This window comes from Bison bison, unplaced genomic scaffold (genome assembly GCF_000754665.1).
Source record: "Bison bison bison isolate TAMUID 2011002044 unplaced genomic scaffold, Bison_UMD1.0 scf7180017864508, whole genome shotgun sequence".
Lineage (NCBI taxonomy): Eukaryota > Metazoa > Chordata > Mammalia > Artiodactyla > Bovidae > Bison > Bison bison.
This window is the reverse complement of record NW_011495064.1, coordinates 2458017-2477161: the sequence shown is the minus strand read 5'-3', so window position 1 is coordinate 2477161 and position 19145 is coordinate 2458017. Positions and strand designations below refer to the sequence as shown.

General features: G+C 43.8%; 1 protein-coding gene and 1 long non-coding RNA gene across 3 annotated transcripts in view; both read right to left on the bottom strand.

Moving 5' to 3' along the window:
* NPHP1 (nephronophthisis 1 (juvenile)) overlaps nt 1-704 on the bottom strand; it is a 65078-nt gene extending 64374 nt beyond the window's left edge. For both annotated transcript variants that reach the window (XM_010829563.1, XM_010829561.1), the window contains exon 1: nt 580-704. In XM_010829563.1, coding sequence (XP_010827865.1) covers nt 580-648 — 69 coding nt within the window. In that variant the 5' untranslated portion in view covers nt 649-704. The remainder of the gene's footprint in view (nt 1-579) is intronic.
* A 4190-nt stretch (nt 705-4894) lies between these two features.
* Nucleotides 4895-5939, bottom strand: LOC104980786. The gene is made up of 2 exons (XR_824303.1): nt 5587-5939; nt 4895-4987 (listed from the first exon to the last, which is right to left on the bottom strand). It is a non-coding gene; the product is annotated as an uncharacterized LOC104980786 (long non-coding RNA).
* Between the last annotated feature and the right edge of the window lie 13206 nt (nt 5940-19145).

Genomic DNA, 19145 nt, shown 5'->3' with positions numbered 1-19145 from the left:
GACGACAGAGGATGAGATGGCTGGATGGCATCACTGACTCAATGGACGTGAGTCTGAGTGAACTCCGGGAGCTGGTGATGGACAGGGAGGCCTGGCGTGCTGCGATTCATGGGGTCGCAAAGAGTCGGACTGAACTGAACTGAATATTTTTCTTATATATTATTCTTTGATGCATATTTGGCTTGGCTTCATGGGAAGTAAAAACACCCAAGAGCCTCCACTGGATGAGAGATAAAGGCAAGGAAGCATGGAGAATGGAGGAAAGTGATGTTGAGTGCAGAGATGGTTGGAATTATTATTCGTTTAGATTTGGAGGTGAGATGGGATAGAAAAGTTGTTAGGTTGCAGATGGAGCTGTTAGGTGGGGTGGAGGGAGAGGAGGACAGCACTTAGTCGAGGACCCCATTTTCTAGCTTCCCCAGGGTTGGGTTGAGCGGGTAGAATCAGGGTTTGGTCCCGGGACGTTGCGGGTGGGGGAGGTTACAACTTGGAAAGGTTGCGTTGGGGTTGACTCTCAGAGTTAGGGTGCGCCCCAGAGCTCGCCCGCCACTAGAGCCCAGGTCTCTCACCAGACAGTACCTGTTGCTTCAGCTCCTGATTGCGGCGCTGCAAGGACTGGAGTGGGTCGCGCTGCCGCCTCGCCAGCATCTCCGTCGCCTAGGCGCGGAGAGCACACCGGTCGCCAGGGAAACCATGGCGGCTGCACCGGGACGTGACGCCATCACTACGCGTCCGCCTCGGCGCCCTGCAGCCCGCTGGGAAGCTGATTCTGGAGGAGTGTGGGGTTGGTCCTTTCTTAAGGAAGCGGCTCCTTCAACCCGCAGGGCTGGAGCTCGCTTCTCAGGTTCACTGCCCAGCAAGTCATTTTTTCCTGGCCGGTCCCAAAGGATTAGGGTGGAGGTGGGGTAGAATTTGCCGCTACGTCCGAAACTACAAGTCCCATAAATACTCAGTATACCACATTCCTGCAGGGTTGCTCGGAGTCCCCAGTGGCTCAGCGGTAAAGAACACGCCAACGCATATATATGGAATTTAGAAAGATGGTAACAATAACCCTGTGTACGAGACAGCAAAAGAGACACCGATGTATAGAACAGTCTTATGGACTCTGTGGGAGAGGGAGAGGGTGGGGAGATTTGGGAGAATAGCATTGAAACATGTATAATATCATGTGTGAAACGAGTCGCCAGTCCAGGTTCGATGCATGGTACTGGATGCTTGGGGCTGGTGCACTGGGACGACCCAGAGGGAGGGTAGGGGAGGGAGGAGGGAGGAGGGTTCAGGATGGGGAACGCGGGTATACCTGTGGCGGATTCATTTCGATATTTGGCAAAACTAATACAATATTGTAAAGTTTAAAAATAAAATTAAAAAAAATAAAATTGAAAAAACAAAGTAGTAGTAGGAAATAATAAAGATAAAGCAGAAATTAATAAAATATTTTAAAATGCCATTAAAAAAAAAAAAAACGCCGGCAATGCAGAAGCCAGCAGGGTGGGGAAGATCTCCTGGACGAGGGTACGGCAACCCACTCCAGTATTCTTTCCTAGAGAATCCATTGGACAGAGGAGCCTGGCGGGCTACAGTCCATAGGGTCGGAGTCGGTTACGACTAAAGCGACTGAGCCTGCACGCACCAGTTTTGCTAAACTAATCTTGTGTTAGTCGATCAGTCAGTCGCGTCGGACTCTTGCGATCCCATGGCTCCTCTCTGTCCATGAAATTCTCTAAGCAAGAATACCGGAGAGTTGCCATTCCCTTCTCCAGATCTTACCCACCCAGGGATCAAACCCAGGCCTCCTGCATTGCAGGCGGACTCTGTGCTGTCTGAGCCACCAGGGTACTTGAAGCTTCTTAATCTTAAATGAACTGTACAGTTTTCTTACATGGCTTATACGGGATACGTGCTGCTGCATACTCTCACTTCACAAAGGCAGTATTTAATTCTTTGCTATTTGGGATATTGCTGGAGTATCACTTAATTGCAGTTTTTGCATCCTGAGTTCTATGGTCTAGGGATGTTCATTCTACAGGAAGTCTATAAACTGTGATTATGCGCTGCATTTTACATCTCTCAGGGAGGTTGTAATAACATTTCCCCAAGTGGGACTCATTCCTATAAATCCAATTCCCAAACTCTTCCCACTACATGGAAGCTCACTTTTCCCACTACATGGAAGCTCACTTTTTAAAAGATGAACCACATTGATACAGGTTTACAAGTTAATCCCACAGGCCAAGAGCCATGCTATTTGCGTTCTTTCTTCAACAGAAAAGTGACAAGAACCACCTCACTTAATGTTCACGTTGAACACAGCTCCATGTAACATCAAGCAGTTTTGGATACTGATGGTATCCAACATCCTAATAGTCTTCCCTTTTTTCTAGTCCTCGCCCACCTCCACTCCTACACTAAAAGTAAACTCTACCCCAACTTCTAACTGTAAAAATTTGTCTTCCTTTTGAACGAATAATGGATTCTTTCACTCAACCTGTTTGTGCAATGCATCTGTATCATCATGTAGGTTGTTCCCTCATTGCTCTCTGACATTTCATTGTATGGCATACTCTAGTAGACTCAACTATCCTACTGTTGCTCTGCTTTATTTATAGTTCCTGTCTTTATTTTGAATTAACTTCTTCATGATGGCTCCTGATACTTAAAATTCACTTAAATAGCCAGTTTTTCCATTAAAAATCCAACAACTGAGGTAGTGTTATAAAGTATTTTCAGATGGACTGACAAATCAGTACTTCTAATGATCTTGTAAGAGGTAAGAAAGAAAAAAAACTGCACTAAAAACAATCTGTCATTTAGGAAATCCTTATTTATTTTACGTATATGTCTCTAAATAAATTAGGACAACTTTCTATTTTATAGGGAGCTCCATATTTAAAATGAAAAATTACAGCGTCATTTCTGCTTCTGCTAAGTCGCTTCAGTCGTGTCCGACTCTGTGCGACCCCTGAGACAGCAGCCCACCAGGCTCCCCAGTCCCTGGGATTCTCCAGGCAAGAACACTGGAGTGGGTTGCCATTTCCTTCTCCAATGCATGAAAGTGGAAAGTGAAGTCGCTCAGTCATGTCCGACTCTTAGCGACCCCATGGACTGCAGCCTACCAGGCTCCTCCATCCATGGGATTTTTCCAGGCAAGAGTACTGGAGTAGGGTGCCATCACCTTCTCCACTTACATCTACAAGGCTCTTGAAAAGCCAGGTCCTTTGAGATGGTACAGTTCTATGTTGGTAAAAATAAACAAATAAACAGTTTATATACGTGTACATGTATGGGGAATGAGGAAGGATGAAAAAAAGTTTATTACTCTTGTTTACCTCCACTGGAAAGATGACAGATTTTATACACTTTTGTACCCTATTCAGAGTGACAAACATTTCCTATGAGTCTCGGATTGGCATCATCACCACCTGTAAGTCTGTTAGAAATGCCTCTTCTCAGGCCTCAGCCCAGAACTACAAGATCAGAATGTGTACTGTAATAATACTCCATGGCTTTATGCACATATTCAAGTTTGAGAAATACCACTTCAGTATTCACCATGCTGTAAGGAATGCGATTACTCAGCTATGTTCTTTTTTAACTTACATTGTTTTACTTGTAACCCTCAGCAGTCACTTTAATGCTAGTCATTGCTTCTCCATTGTCATCCCTTAATGCCCTTATGAAAACCAAGAGTAACGTAAGACGAGACAGTTCTGAAGTGAAGCGGCCAAAACCAAAGCAAATCACAGCCACTGTTTCTCCTGAGAACAATCTACTTCATAAAACTCATGATTTTCTTCCATCAGAGTGTTACAGTGAACATCGACCTTGTATGGCTTCCTCATAGGAGCTACTGAAAAAGAATTTAACAGCTTTGGGAGAGGCTTGTAGTGGAGAACTAGTCCACTACGAGTCTCTGAAACTGTTAAAATTTTACATTTTACATCTCTTATGGAGGTTTGTAATAACATTTCCCCACGTGGGGGTCATTCCTATAAATGCAATTCCCAAACTCTTCCCCCTACACCAATGATCTGAGCTCACTTTTAAAAAGATGAAAAAGAATTTAACAGCTTGAGAGAGACTCATAGTGAAGAACTAGTGGCTAACACGGAGAAGGCAATGGCACCCCACTCCAGTACTCTTGCCTGGAAAATCCCATGGATGGAGGAGCCTGGTGGGCTGCAATCCATGGGGTCCCAAAGAGTCAGACACGACTGAAGCGACTTGGCACACAGGGACCTGGTCACTCACTCCTGATTTTTAGACACAGCTGGCCCTTGGTACCATTGGAGGACTGGTTCCAGGAGCTGCCACGGACACCAAAATCTAAGGATGCTCAAGTGGCATAGTTGATCATTTCTGTCCATGTTTCCACATGCATGGACTCAACCAACCATGGATAGTGGTTCACTTACATGTAGATTTATTGAAAAAGAAATCTACATGTAAGTGGATCTCTGCAATTCAAACCCATGTTGTTCAAGGGTCAACTGTATTTGGGATTTATCACTAAGCTCTATTCAATGAGTTTTCTCCTTTACATGTATATTCTGTTAACGATACAAAAGAAATTTCTGTCAATAAAAATTTATACTTTGTGCTTGGAGTATGCTGTCACCCTCAGAAGTGTAAAGGTCTTACATATATTCCCTTAGCTCAGGTATTTTTACACAGTTGTTTGGTTTCCAGAATGGCTCCAGCAAATCTGCTGAGCAAAGGGACTGGTAATGGTTCCTAGACCAACTTTGCTTTGCAGTTGTACCAACGAACTAGCACAGATTCCTTAGAAAACAAGGTATGTGATCAAAAACAGTAATTATCAGTTTTGAGGCTCCAGCTCTCTTTATGCAAGGATACTGATACTCCTTTCCCTTTTAATAAAAGGTTCAAATACGTTTACATTTTTTATTTTAAAAATAAAATTGATTCATAAAGTGCAAGGAGAATTATTTCTCTCCAGTTCTCCATATCCATCTTCAGTGAGCTGTTGGAAACATAAAAGAAAAATAAAAATTAGAAATACGTAATGGATAACTTCCAATTATTTTTACTGTTTAGTTAAACCATGACCACCAAGATCTGGTGTTACAGATAAGAAAACTGAGACCCTGAAAGTTTGCAGAGCTCTAATGAAAAAGCCAAGACTAGGTTCAAAGCTCCTGACTTACAAGCCACTGTTCTTTCCACTTTCCCAGCCTGCCAAAAAGCTAAGAATTTAGACTGGAGATGACAAAGCATGAATGCAAAGATGTACTATGATGCTATCAAAGATATTTTTAAATATAAACTGATCAGGGAGAGAAAAGGATGGTAAGAACACCTCCACGGTCCGTCTTCTTTCTTTCTATTCTTTCGAGTGTTTTCCATTTTGAAGCTTAATGTTGTCAAGGTGCAATGACTTTGCACGTGGTTAAGGCAGTCCCGTTAAACACGCGCAGGGAACTGAACTATGGAACGAAAGTGTGCGTTACCACGGAAAATAGAACTTTCTCCTCTTTCTGGGGCCCTTGAAACCCTCTTGCCGCAAGATATTGGTCTATCCCCAAAATCTCCCCTTAAAGCGCTGCTATAAATACTGCTCACCAACTCCAAGACAAGCCTGGCATTGCGGGCGCAGGGCGTGAGACGGGCCTAGCTATGGCCGAGGCCCCGCACGGGACAGGGTAGATGCCCTCGAGGTGGTCGCGCGGGAGTCGGCGGGGACCAACAGGGCGGGGATCTCAGGCCAGATCCAACTTCTTCTGCGTCGCCGCTAGCTTATCTTGCAGCCTCTTCTTCCTCCAGTCCAGGTAGCGCCGCCGCAGCCGGTTTGCCTGCCAGCCCACGAGCACTCCGGAGGCGAATGCCACCAGTACAGACAACTGCAGTGTCCTCTCGGACACCTCCGCCATCGCGAACCCGGGGCGTGCAGCGCGGCTACGGCGGGGCGGCGGGGTCAAAAGACCCAACGCGTTCAGGGGCGGGGCACATCCTGCGGTGCATCTCTTGAATCTCGCGGATTGGTAGAGAATACGCCTGCAATGCAAGAGACCCGAGTTCGATCCCGGGGTCGGCAAGATCCCCTGGAGAAAGAAATGGCAACCCACTCCAGTATTTTTGCCTGGGAAAGCCCACTGACAGAGGAGCCTGGTGGGCTACAGTCCATGGAGTCGCAAGAGTCAGACAGAGACGTAGCGACTAAACCACCACCACCGGTTGAAGACTTGGTTGGCTCTCCTACATCCCCATCTTTCCCTTCTCAGAGCCCTTACTGCAAATGTTGTTTGGCGTTCATCAGATATTTCCTTGCATTATTAACTAACTTCAGTGGTGCCTCTTTCTAACCCCATGGGCAGTTCAACCTCTTTATATTTTCTCGAAGCAGTAGAATGTGAACCAAGTATGTGACTTTAAATTTTCTGAAAAAAATTTTTTTTTAAATTTTCTGGTAACTTATTAAAAATGCAAACAGATGAAATTGTTGTTAATAATGTATTTTATTTAGTTTACATTTGTTGCTGCGTCGCTTCAGTCGTGTCCGACTCTGTGCAACCCCATAGACGGCAGACCACCAGGCTCCCCCGTCCCTGGGATTCTCCAGGCAAGAACACTGGAGTTGGTTGCCATTTCCTTCTCCAATGCATGCAAGTGGAAAGTGAAAGTGAAGTCGCTCAGTCGTGTCTGACTCTTAGCGACCCCATGGACTGCAGCCTACCAGGCTCTTCCGTCCATGGGATTTTCCGGGCAAGAGTACTGGAGTGGGGTGCCATTGCCTTCTCCCTTAGTTTACATAGAGGAAGTTATTATGAAGTTTTTAAATTCTTTTTTATATTGAAAGTCTATGAAATCTGGTGTAGATGTTATAATTAACCGAACATCTCAATTTGAACAGTAAATTTTTGGTGCAGATATTTGATCAGTTTCTAGAATATGTAGAAGTTAGTTGAAAAGTTAGATTCATATACCCACATCGTTCCAAATACGTGTAAAAATTTCTGCAATGACTGAGTTGAATATTGGTTTTTATATTAAAATTCATTAAATTGTTTTTATAGATTTATTTTATTTGGCTGCAGCAAGTCTTGCTTGCAGCACACAAGATCTTTTCAGGTGTGGCATGGGAGCCTTTGGCCTTTCCTGGCAGCTCAGCTGGTAAAGAATCTGCCTGCAATGCAGGAGGCCCTGCTCTGCATTGGCAGGGTCTCTGGCCTGGAGAATTACGTGGACTGTATAGTCCATGGGTTGCAAAGAGTCAGACACCACTGAGTGACTTTCACTTTCACCTGTGAGGTTTTAGGTGTGGCATTTGAGCTCTTAATTGCATCGTGTGCGATCTAGTTCCCTGACCAGGTATCAGACTTGGGTTCCCTGCCCTGGGAGTTTGGAATCTTAGCCCCTGGACCACCAGGAAAGTCCCTAAATTGTTTTAAAAAATTCAAAACCTGGTTCTTCAGTCACGCTAATCACATAGGCGGCTTTGTTGTTCAGTCGCTGGTTGTGTCCAACGCTCTGGGACCCCGTGGACTGCAGCACTCCGGTGTCCTTCCCTGTTTCCCAGAGCTTGCTCAAACTCACGTCCACTGAGTCAGTCAGTAACCATCTCGTCTTCTGCCGTCCCCTTCTCCTCCTGCCCTCAGTCTTTCCCAGCATCAGGGTCTTTTCCTGTGAGTCAGCTCTTCACATCAGGTGGCCAAAGTATTGGAACTGCAGCTCCAGCATCAGTCCTTCCAATGGGTATTCAGGGTTGATTTCCTTTCTGATTGACTGCTTTGATCTCCTTGCAGTGCAAGGGTCTGAGAAAACCGTAATTCAAGCAGACGTATGCTCATTGTTTACTGAGCTCACTAGGCAGGGTGCTGCCTGAGAACGTTTCCAGGTGCAGTCTTCCTGCTTGGTATACTTTCCCCCTAGACACCTTCAGGACTGACTCCTTCACCGCCTTTAGGTTTTTGTCAACTGCCACTTTCTCAGTGGGACCTATTTAAAAGTCACAAGCCCAACAAATCCCCGCTCTCTGGTACTTCTGCTCTCTGTTTTCCTGCTTTGTTCCCCTACTCCATCCTTACCGCCCTCCACATGCTGTAGAATTTATTGGGCTGGCAAAAAAATTCATCCAGGGTTTCCATAATATGTTCCCAAAAATCCAAACAAACATTTTGGCCAACCCAATACTTATCGAATACAAAAACTGTTTATCTCCAGCTCCCCTGCTTCTATGTAAGCTACTTGAGGGTGGGTTTTGTTTTTCTTTTGTTTGCTTCAGTTGTATATTGATGAGTCCCAAGTGCCTACAATAATGGCTGGTACATGCTGTTAGTTGCTCATTCATGTCTGACTCTGTGTGACCCATAGACTGTAGCCCACCAGGCTCCTCCATCCATGGGATTCTTCAGGCAAGTATACTGCAGTGGGTAGTCATTCTCTTCTCCAGGAGATCTTCCTGACCCAGGGATCAAACCTGGGTCTCTGTCATTGCCAGTGGATTTTTTAGCCTCTGAGGTTTGCACAGTAACAGACACTCAGTAAACATTTGGTGTTGAGTGACAGGCGGGGAGTGGTTACAAGAGGCTTATTTGTGGGTGACTGAACTAAATCTTAAGTGGAATAGATAAGTAGGATAATCCAAAGAAAAAACTTAATTTCCCTGAATCTTCGTTTTCTCAGTTGTAAACTGAGGAGTTTGGTATCATTCAATAGCTCTGAGGCATGTTTAAAAGCCAGTTTTGGCAGCCTGACGTGCTGTACTTGCACCACTGCTGATACTGCAGTTTGAACTTCACGTGGAATCCATGTCTCATCCCTCAGTGGCCCTTGGGTTAAAAATAAGCCAGATCATGTACACAGGAGCCTTGAATATGGGAGAACCTTAGACACATAGACCTGGCAGAAACCATAGAAAATTGCCCTTGTTTTATTTTCATTTTAAAAAATATTTATTTTTTTTATTTGGCCATGCAGGGTTTTAGTGTGGCACGTGGGATCCTTGGTCTTCATTGAGGCATGCGGAATCTCAGTTACAGCATGTGGGGTTTAGTTCCCTGACCAGGCTCCCTGCACTGGGAATGCAGAGTCTTAGCCGCTGGACCAGTAGGGAAGTCCCCAAATCCTCTTGTTTTAGCAGGAGGTAACTCGGCCCAGAAGGATGAATAGAGCTGATGGGAAGGAGTTCAGAGGTATAAGATTTAAATCCCTCTTAAAAAGCTAGTGTGCCCCTGACTTGAGATTTTGTATTTTTCTCCTGGGTACATTGTTTCAGTGGGGCATTTTAGTAGACTTGATAATGGTCAACTGGCTTTGAGGTGATGATTACTGGGGATTTACAGGCTGAATAGTCAAGTGTAATGAGTTAAAGGATTACAAGAGTGTCTTTTGAATGATACATTAACTACCACTGTTGAGTTTGCATTTCGAAGTGCTTGCCAAGCAAAAGATATTGCCATTTACAGTATTAGACTTACATTTGTTGTAAGTTCATTTAATGTATGTATGCAAATAGAATTGGTTTCCTCTACAACTCTTTTTGTCGTTACCTGTGCGTTCGGTATCATACCAAGAAATCATTGCAAATCCCATGTCATGAAAGTGTTTCCCTATGTTTTCCTCTAAGAATTGTATAGTTTTAGCTCTTACATTCAGGTCTTTGATTCATTTTCGAGTTACTTTTTGTATATTGTATAAGGTAAAGTTTCAACCTTATTCATGTGGATGTTCAGTTGTCCCAACATCATCTGTTGAGGAGACTTGTCTTTTCCCCATTGAATGGCCTTGCCATCCTTGCTGAAAATCAATTGATGGTATATGTTAGGGTTTATTTCTAGGCCATCTATTCTATTCCATTGATCTATGTGTCTGTTCTTATGCCAGCACCACACTGTTTCATTACTGTGGTTTTGTAGTAAGTTTAGTAATCAGAAGTGTGAGTCCTCCAACTTTGTTCTTTGCTATTTTTTTAAATTTTGTTTTATCACAAACATTCTCATGTGCAGTAGTGGTTTAGTTGCTAAGTTGTGCCTGACTCTTCCGACCCCATGGAATGTAGCTGCCGTGCTCCTGCACTGCAGGCAGATTCTTTATCAACAGAGCCACCAGGGAAGCCCCATGTGAAGTGGTGTGTCACTGTGATTTTCAAATTGCTTTTTCCTAATGATGAGTGATGTTGAATATCTTTTCATGTGTTTACTTGTCCCTAGTATGTCTTCTTTGGGGAAGTGTCATTTCCCCACTTTATAACTGGGTCGCTTTGTGCCCTGGTTCAGTTCAGTTCAGTTCAGTTCAGTCGCTCAGTCGTGTCCGACACTTTGCGACCCCATGAATAGCAGCACGCCAGGCCTCCCTGTCCACCACCAACTCCCGGAGTTCACCCAAACTCTTGTCCATTGAGTCGGTGATGCCATCCAGCAATCTCATCCTCTGTCGTCCCCTTCTCCTCCTGCCCCCAATCCCTCCCAGCATCAGAGTCTTTTCCAATGATTCAACTCTTCACATGAGATGGCCAAAGTATTGGAGTTTCAGCTTTAGCATCAGTCCTTCTAAAGAACACCAAGGACTGATCTCCTTTAGAATGGACTGGTTGGATCTCTTTGCAGTCAAAGGGACTCTCAAGAGTCTTCTTCAATACCACAGTTCAAAAGCATCAATTCTTTGGTGCTCAGCTTTCTTCACAGTCCATACATGACCACTGGAAAAACCATAGCCTTGACTAGACAGACCTTTGTTGGCAAAGTAATGTCTCTGCTTTTGAATGTGCTGTCTAGGTTGGTCATAACTTTCCTTCCAAGGAGTAAGCGTCTTTTAATTGCATGGCTGCAATCACCATCTGCAGTGATTTTGGAGCCCCCCAAAATAAAGTCTGACACTGTTTCCACTGTTTCCCCAACTATTTCCCATGAAGTGATGGGACCAGATGCCATGATCTTAGTTTTCTGAATGTTGAGCTTTTTTTTCCGCTCTCCTCTTTCACTTTCATCAAGAGGATTTTTAGTTCCTCTTCACTTTCTGCCATAAGGGTGGTGTCATCTGCATATCTGAGGTTATTGATATTTCTCCCGGCAATCTTGATTCCAGCTTGTGCTTCTTCCAGCCCAGCATTTCTCGTGATGTACTCTGCATTTAAGTTAAATAAGCAGGGCGACAATATACAGCCTTGACGAACTCCTTTTCCTATTTGGAACCAGTCTGTTGTTCCATGTCCAGTTCTGTTGCTTCCTGACTGTATGTAAGTTTCTCAAGAGGCAGGTCAGGTGGTCTGGCATTCCCATCTCTTTCAGAATTTTCCACAGTTTATTGTGATCCACACAGTCAAAGGCTTTGGCATAGTCATTAAAGCAGAAATAGATATTTTTCTGGAACTCTCTTGCTTTTTCCATGATCCAGTGGATATTGGCAATTTGATCTCTGGTTCCTCTGCCTTTTCTAAATCCAGCTTGAACATCTGGAAGTTCACGGTTCACCTATTGCTGAAGCCTGGCTTGGAGAATTTTGAGCATTTTACTAGCCTGTGAGATGACTGCAATTGTGCAGTAGTTTGAGCATTCTTTGGCATTGCCTTTCTTTGGGATTGGAATGAAAACTGACCTTTTCCAGTCCTGTGGCCACTGCTGAGTTTTCCGAATTTGCTGGCATATTGAGTGCAGCATTTTCACAGCATCATCCTTCAGGTTTGAAATAGCTCAGCTGGAATTCCATCACCTCCACTAGCTTTGTTCATAGTCCCGGTTACTTTTATGTAAATTCTCTGTATATATTTTAATCCTACAAACAGTTATTATTGTTGTTTTACATAGCCAATAATCATTAAGATTCACCCACATGTTTATTGGGTGAATAAGTTGCTTTTTATTGCTCTTCATACCTCCTCGTGTCTCTGTGCTTCCATGTAGAATTATTTTCCTTCTACCTAAAAAATCCACTTAATATATTCTGTAGCAAGTCTGCTGCTAAAGAAATTTCTCCATTGTAATTTGCCTAATTATCCTTATTTCACTTTTGCTTTGGAAGGATAATTTTCAGGGTATAGAATTCTAGGTTATCGGTTATTTTTCTTTGTTGCTTTGAAGGTATCATTACCTTTTCTTCGGGCTGAGAAGTCAATCATAAGCTTTGCTTTTGTGTCTTTCATGGTAGCATGAATTTATACCTTTCTTCTGGCCAGTTTTAGCATTTTCTCCTTTAAGTTTTGGTAATTTGATGTGCGGTTTTTAAGTGAGTTTTTGTTTGTATTGATCCATCTTGTGTTCATAGTTTCTTGGATCTGTGACTTGTCTTTTGTCTTGTTCTGGCAGTACCACACAGCTTACAGGATCATAGTTCCCTACTAGGGATTGAACCAGGACTCCTGGCAATGAAAGCACTGAGTCCTAACCCCTGCACCACCAGGGAATTCCCTAAAAGAAATTCTTGATAATTTGAATCTTTGGACAATATCGTAATCCAGAGAGAATTTATCTTGCTTCCAGGGCAGAACTTATTATTCCCTTTTCTGTCTTTATTAGTTCATTAATTATGCATTCTTTTACTTTTGATATTTTCCCTAGACCTTACGACATTCGTCTTTGACTTACTAGAGACTAACATAACTGTGTCCCATTAGGGACTGAGTGAATTAGAAGGTAGGCTTCAGTCCTTATAAAGGTGGATCTACTTCTACTTCATACTTCGTTATAGACTGTATACCTTTAGGGTCCATCCTGAAAGCCTGAGGTGTTCTTCGTTTGGTCCTGAACCCGAGTGTTTGTTGGTGCACATGTTCTTAGTCGCCTCAGTCGTGTCCGACTCTTTGTGACCCCAGGGACTGTAGTCTGCCAGGCCCTCGTCCATGGGATTCTCCAGGCAAGAATACTGGAGTGGGTTGCCATGCCCTGCTCCAGGCGATCTTCCCAATCCAGGGATCAAACCCTTGTCTCTTACGTCTCCTGCATTGGCAGGCGGGTTCTTTACCACCAGCGCCACCTGGGAAGCCCCCGAGTGTTTGTCCTCCCAGCTCTGACACATCACCAGCTCTCCCTTCAGCATCTCAGCATCTCATCTGCTGCTCTTGGCTCAGCCTGTCAGTCCCCACTTGCCAACTGGCAAATGCCTTGAAAGGAGAAGTCAAGCCAAGTTCAAGCTCACTCTCTAGGTTCCTTTTTTCCAGGATGCTGGCTCCTTGAGGTTCCCTGCAGCTCCTTGCTGCCTTAGATTTAAAAAAAGAATTTTTTGCCAGGATTTTCTAGTTATTCTCAGTGGGAAGTCTGCCTGAAACAAACTATGGCCAGAAGCAAAGTGACATATTAAAATTTGACATATTAAAATCAAATTACGATACCAATCCCTCTCTCAGAGGGATTCATTGGAATTCAAATACTACCATCTATCATCCATTCAAAAACTATGTGAACAAGCCCTTCGGTAACAGTGTCTTCCCAGATTTTATCTTATTCCAATATGTATTTTTATGCTTATACGTAATTTGTTCCTATGTCCCCCATAAATGGGGCTTCCCTGGTGATTCTGTAGCCCACCTGCCAATGCAGAAGACACGTGTTCAATCCCTGGATTGAGAAGATCCCCTGGAGGAAATGGCAACCCACTCCAGTATTCTTGCCTGGAGAATCCCATGGACAGAGGAGCCTGGTGGACTACAGTCTATGGGGTTGAAAAGAGTCAGATACAGCTTAGGGATTGAACAGCAGCAGCAGGTGCTGCTACATGATAGGTGAATACATTTAATTTTCTGTAATAAATGTATTCTAACAAATATAATTTTCAAAAAATTTTCAGTATATTCTAACAAATATGTATTTCCAAATATAATTTCCAAACTCACTTCCAGAATGAGTTATATGTACTCATTCTGTAAATTATATTTGTTAGCATAGAACAAATAATATATATATTATATTGTATATATATGTATTATATTTTGCTCAGTCACCCACCAGACTCCTCTGTCCCTGGCATTTTTCAGGCAAGAATACTGGAGTGGGTTGGTATTCTCTTCTCCAGGGGATCTTCCTGACCCAGGGATTGAACTCACGTCTACTGCATCGGCAGGCGGATTCTTTACCACTGCGCCACCTTGGAAGCTTAGCATACGCCTACTTGCTTGCCATCAGCCTAGATCAGTTTAACGCAATCTCAGACCTCCTGTTACTTTATCCATCAACATTTTGGTATAAGGACTCTGAAAAATAATCTAAACACCATTGTCACATCTAAAAATTTAATAATGCCTTTATATTACTAAATATATAGTCAGTTCAAATTTCTTTTTCAATGTATTTGTTAAAGAAATCAGGTGATTTATGGAAATATCCTGATATTAATACAGAAATATTAATAAAATCAGAATTTTATTAGTCACATCCCTTTGGTGTCATTAAACACATTCCTTAGTTCTTTATGCAGGCATAATGTGTTTTATTGTATTTCACTTTATTTTGCTTTGCAGAAATTGCATTTTTTACAAGTTGAAGGTTTGTGGCAACCCTGCATTGACAGATGATGGTTGGTATTTTTTTTTAGCAATATCACATTTTAAAATGAAGGTATGTACATTTTTTAAAGAAATAGTGCTATTGCACACTTAATAGACTACAGTATAAACATAACTGAGAAACCAAAAAATTCATGTGACTTGCTTTGTTGCAATATTCACTTTATTGAGGGGTCTGTAACCAAACCTGCAGTATCGAACTATGCCTGTAGTCCTCAAAACTGATCGTTTGATCTAGAGTTTTGATCATATTAGGTTCCAGTTTGGGGCAAGAGTATGCCATAGGCAGGGGTATGTTCTCCTATAAGGATGCAAAAGACATCTCTTCTCTCTCTCTCTTTACATTAGAAGTCATGGATAATCATTGCCTGAATTCATTGCCTCATCATGGATTGCAAATGGTCATATTTTAATTTCACAGTTCTTCATTATTCAGCTGGAACACTTCAATAAAGAGAAACTTCCCATCAGCCACTCTTTAAAAAAATTTATTTTTGGTTGTGTGGGTCTTTGTTGCCGCATGTGGGCTCTCTCTAGTTGTGGCGCAAGGGCTTCTCATTGCGGTGGCTTCTCTTGTGGAGCAGGGCTTCTAGGCACGCGAACTTCAGCAGCTGTGGCACACAGGCTTAGCTGTTCCACAGCATGTGGGATCTTCCAGCTGTGGCACACTGGCTTAGCAGTTCCACGGCGTGTGGGATCTTCCTGGGCCAGGGATTGAACCTGCATCCCTGCATCGGCAGGCAGATTCTTAACCACTGGACCACCAGGGAAGTCCCTGTCATTCACTGTTAATTACTCTGAGTATCATTTGACGGAGAAAGGTGAGACAGGTGCTTGCATCTTCCCCTCTGTTTACCAGTTTTCCAAATAACGATTTAGTTTCCTAGCATTCTGTAGCTATCTTTTAAAAGGATCATTAGAAACGCAGAGATTTTAACACACATAATATGTTTCTATCTATTGCATTGTATTCCTCACTAGTGTTCAGATCATTCCATTGTCGGCCAATGGAAACTCTTGAATCATCTGTGCTCACTGCCACGCGTCACAGCCAGGAGGCCACTGTCCAGGACTCCAGCAGATCAAATGACTGGAAGGAAGCTCTGTGTTGCAGAGCACTCTATTCCATGGACTCTGTCCTATGCACTCTGCCCTTGGCTGGTTTTCATTTGTATCCTTCCTTGTAATAAACCTCAGCTATGAGCATAACAGCTTTCAATGAGTTCTGTGAGTCTTTACAGCAAATTATTGGTGGCCTTGGGAACGCCCCAAATTTGTGATTGATGTCGGAAGTGATGGCAGTCTTCTGGGGACTGCTTCCTAGACTTGGCAATTTGGCTCACTTCTCATACCAAGAAACTAAGGCGAGAACTCCTTTTTTTTTTTAATATAAAGAAGTTGTTCTTTGTTGCTTTTCTTTTTTACAATTTATTTATTTATTGTGGCCATGCGGCATGTGGGATCATAGTTCCCTGGCCAGAGATTAAACCCACGCCCCACCCGCAGTGGAAGCTCAGAGTCTTAACTGCTGGACCACCAGGGAAGCCCTTAGAGAACTGCTTTTTTCAAAAGCAGAGACTTCACAAAAGAAGAAATGACTCCAACAAAATAGAACTATAAACAGCTTTTATGTGAAATCATCCACAGTGATGCTTCATTTCATCCTTTGCTTTAATAACTCAGTTTTGTTTATAAAATTTTCAACTTGGAATAGATCAGCACTTTAGGCTGAGAACTATTTTTGGACTCTCATGTGGCTTCAAAGAATACCTAGGTAGTTCAGATTGGAGTTCTGGCCCTGAGCCTTCAGCCAGGGGCAGGGGAGGGGGAAACAAGCCATCACCCCCAGTGAGAACACAGGCAAGATGCCAAACGTAGCTGTGGGTTCCCACGGGGCACGGGGGAGGGGGCCAGGGAGCCCTGAGAAAACTGTGTCCTCTGGGAACCGAAAGCACAGAATAACCTCCTACATCCTCTTTTCTGTGGTTAATTGGAAGGTCTTCATGGAAGCCATTCCACACTACTTCCAGAAATTTCCACTCAACACACACTTACTGAAAACCTTTTATTTTCCAGATACTGTATCAGATGCTTTGAGAACTGTCTGTGGACAAGATCAAGATTTCTACCCTTGTGGACAGTACATCACAGCATAGATAATAAACAATAAACGTGAGATGAGAAATTGTAGGGTTGAAGGTGATAAGGGCAATGCAAGAAAGTAAGAGACGAGGAGAGGGGTCAGAAGGACGGGAGTGGGCAGGAGAATCAAGTGGGACAGTCAGGGCCCCCGAGAAGGTGGGGGCTGAGCAAACACTGGAGGGGCAGGGAGCTGGGCAGCTGGGTGCGGGGGAACCAGCCATCTGGGCTGAAGGCGTGGCTGGAGCAAAGACCCTGAGGAGTGTTGAAGAAACGGAATGGAAGCCAGCGAGGCTGGAGCAGAGCGTGTGAGAAGGGGGCGGTGGATGGAGTCAAAGACAGCAGGATGGCAGTTGGGTTGTGCTGCCAGAGAAATACGTTTGAGAAGGGTTTTTGTTGTTGTTGTTCTTTTACAATGTATTTATTCACTTTGGCTGCATAGCATGTGGAACATTAGTTCCCAGGACCAGGGATCGAACACACAGCCCCTGCGTTGGAAGTGCAAAGTCTCAGCCACTGGACCAGCAGGGGAGTCCTGTTTGAGGTTTGCCCCTTACCGTCCCTCGTGGCTCAGTCAGTAAAGAATCCGCCTGCCAATGCAGGAGACGTGGGTTGGATCCCTGATCGGGGAGATCCCCTGGAGAAGAAAATGGCAACCCACTCCAGTATTCTTGCCTGGAAGTCCCAAGGACAGAGAAGCCTGGTGGGCTACAGTCCCTGGGGTCGCAAAGAGTTGGATACGACTTAGCAGCTAAACCACCACCACCTGCCTATCACCCATGACCACCTGTCAACCATGTGTCCTAACTGGCTGCCTTGCAGTGTTCAAAATACTTCTACAAATCTCATGGGATTCTAGGGGATAATTGGCAGATGCTTTGGTTAGGCAGAATTAGGCAGACTTCTTTGGTAAAATATGAACTTTTTTCATTTTCTCAACTGAAAGTCCCCAGGAGCTATTTCTGGACAGAGCAGAGTGAGTGGAGTGGAAATTCCACAATGCCCGTAGCTCTGGGTTTGTAATCCTGGTGCTACACTTCCAAGCTGTGTGACCTAGGACAGCTTGATTCTCCTCTCTGAGCTTCTTTTTTCTTAATTCTAAAGTGGGGTGCCGGCATGCTTGGTCGCTTGGTTGTGTCCAACTCTCTGTGATCCCATGGACTGCAGCCCGCCAGGCTCCTCTTTCCATGGGATTCTCCAGGTAAGAATACAGGAGTGGGCTGGTATTCTCTTCTCCACGGGGTCTTCCTGACCGAGGGATCGAACTCACGTCTTGGGCATTGGCAGGGGAATTCTTTACCACTGAGCCACCAGGGAAGTGTAACCAACATCTGTATGGGCCTAATTATGTCCTCCACCACTCCAAATTCATGTACTGAAGAGCTAACCCCCCAGCACCTCAAAATGTGAAGTTTATTTTTTTGCCGCATCATCTTTTGCGGCATATGAGCTTCTCTCTAGTTGAGGCACCCAGGCTTAGTTGCCCTACAGCATATGAGGTCTTAGTCCTCTAACCTGGGGTGGAACGCACATCTGCTGCGTTTGGAGGCAGATTCTTAACCACTAAACCACCAGGGAAGTTTCAGAGTTAGGGTTGTTTTTGTTTTTTACAAAGGTAATTAAGTTAAAATGAAATCATTTTGGGTGGATATTTGCCAAGCTTCTCATACAGTGTCTGAAAAATAAAAGGTTTTCAGTAAGTATTTGTTGAATGGAAATTTCTGGAAGTGGGGTGGGGTGGTTTCCATCAACAGCTTGCAAGTAATCATTGTTCTTATAAGAGAGGGAAATGTGGGCATGGACGGGCAGAGCGGGAACCCATGTCAAGACACAAGGGGGAGAAGATGGCCATCTACAAGCCCAAGGGAGAAGCCTCAGAAGAGACCAACCTGCCAACACCTTGAACTTGAAGTTCTAGCCTCTAGGACAGTGGGAAAACAAATTTCTATTGTTGAAGTCCCCCACCTCCCCAGTCTGCGGCACTTCTATGGTCACTCTGGTAAACCAATTCAGTACTCCAAAAGGCTGTAACACGGTGAATGCTTTGTTGCAGCTGGCCTCTAAAAGCAGTGCTTTCTAAACTGAATCCCTTCTTACCCTGCAAATGTATATTCTCCCTATTAGCAGAGATGCTGCCAGGAACAGGCATTTTCAGACATAATCATCAATGTTAATCTTTTCCATTACAGAAAATATTCTTTCATTAAACATCCAAAATTGCCACTTAAGTTCCATCCCTCATCCTTGTGAATTTTATGATGTGCAAACACGTGATAGTAATAGAGTGAAAATGAAACCTTACTGAAAAGTGTAAAATGAGAGGAAAAAAAAGTTCTTCTCACTTCATGTTTCTATTTTCCCTGTTGTTTCAGTTTTGTGCTCAAAGGCAAACCAATTACAGTTTCCTGATGTATCCTTTCAGGAAAATACTTTATGCATTTATCAGAAAATAGAGGTATATGCATCCTTTTAAAATTGTATACAAAAGAGATCAAACTCCTTGCAGGATACTACCACCCTTAACTATCTTGCTTCCACCGCCCCCCCCCCC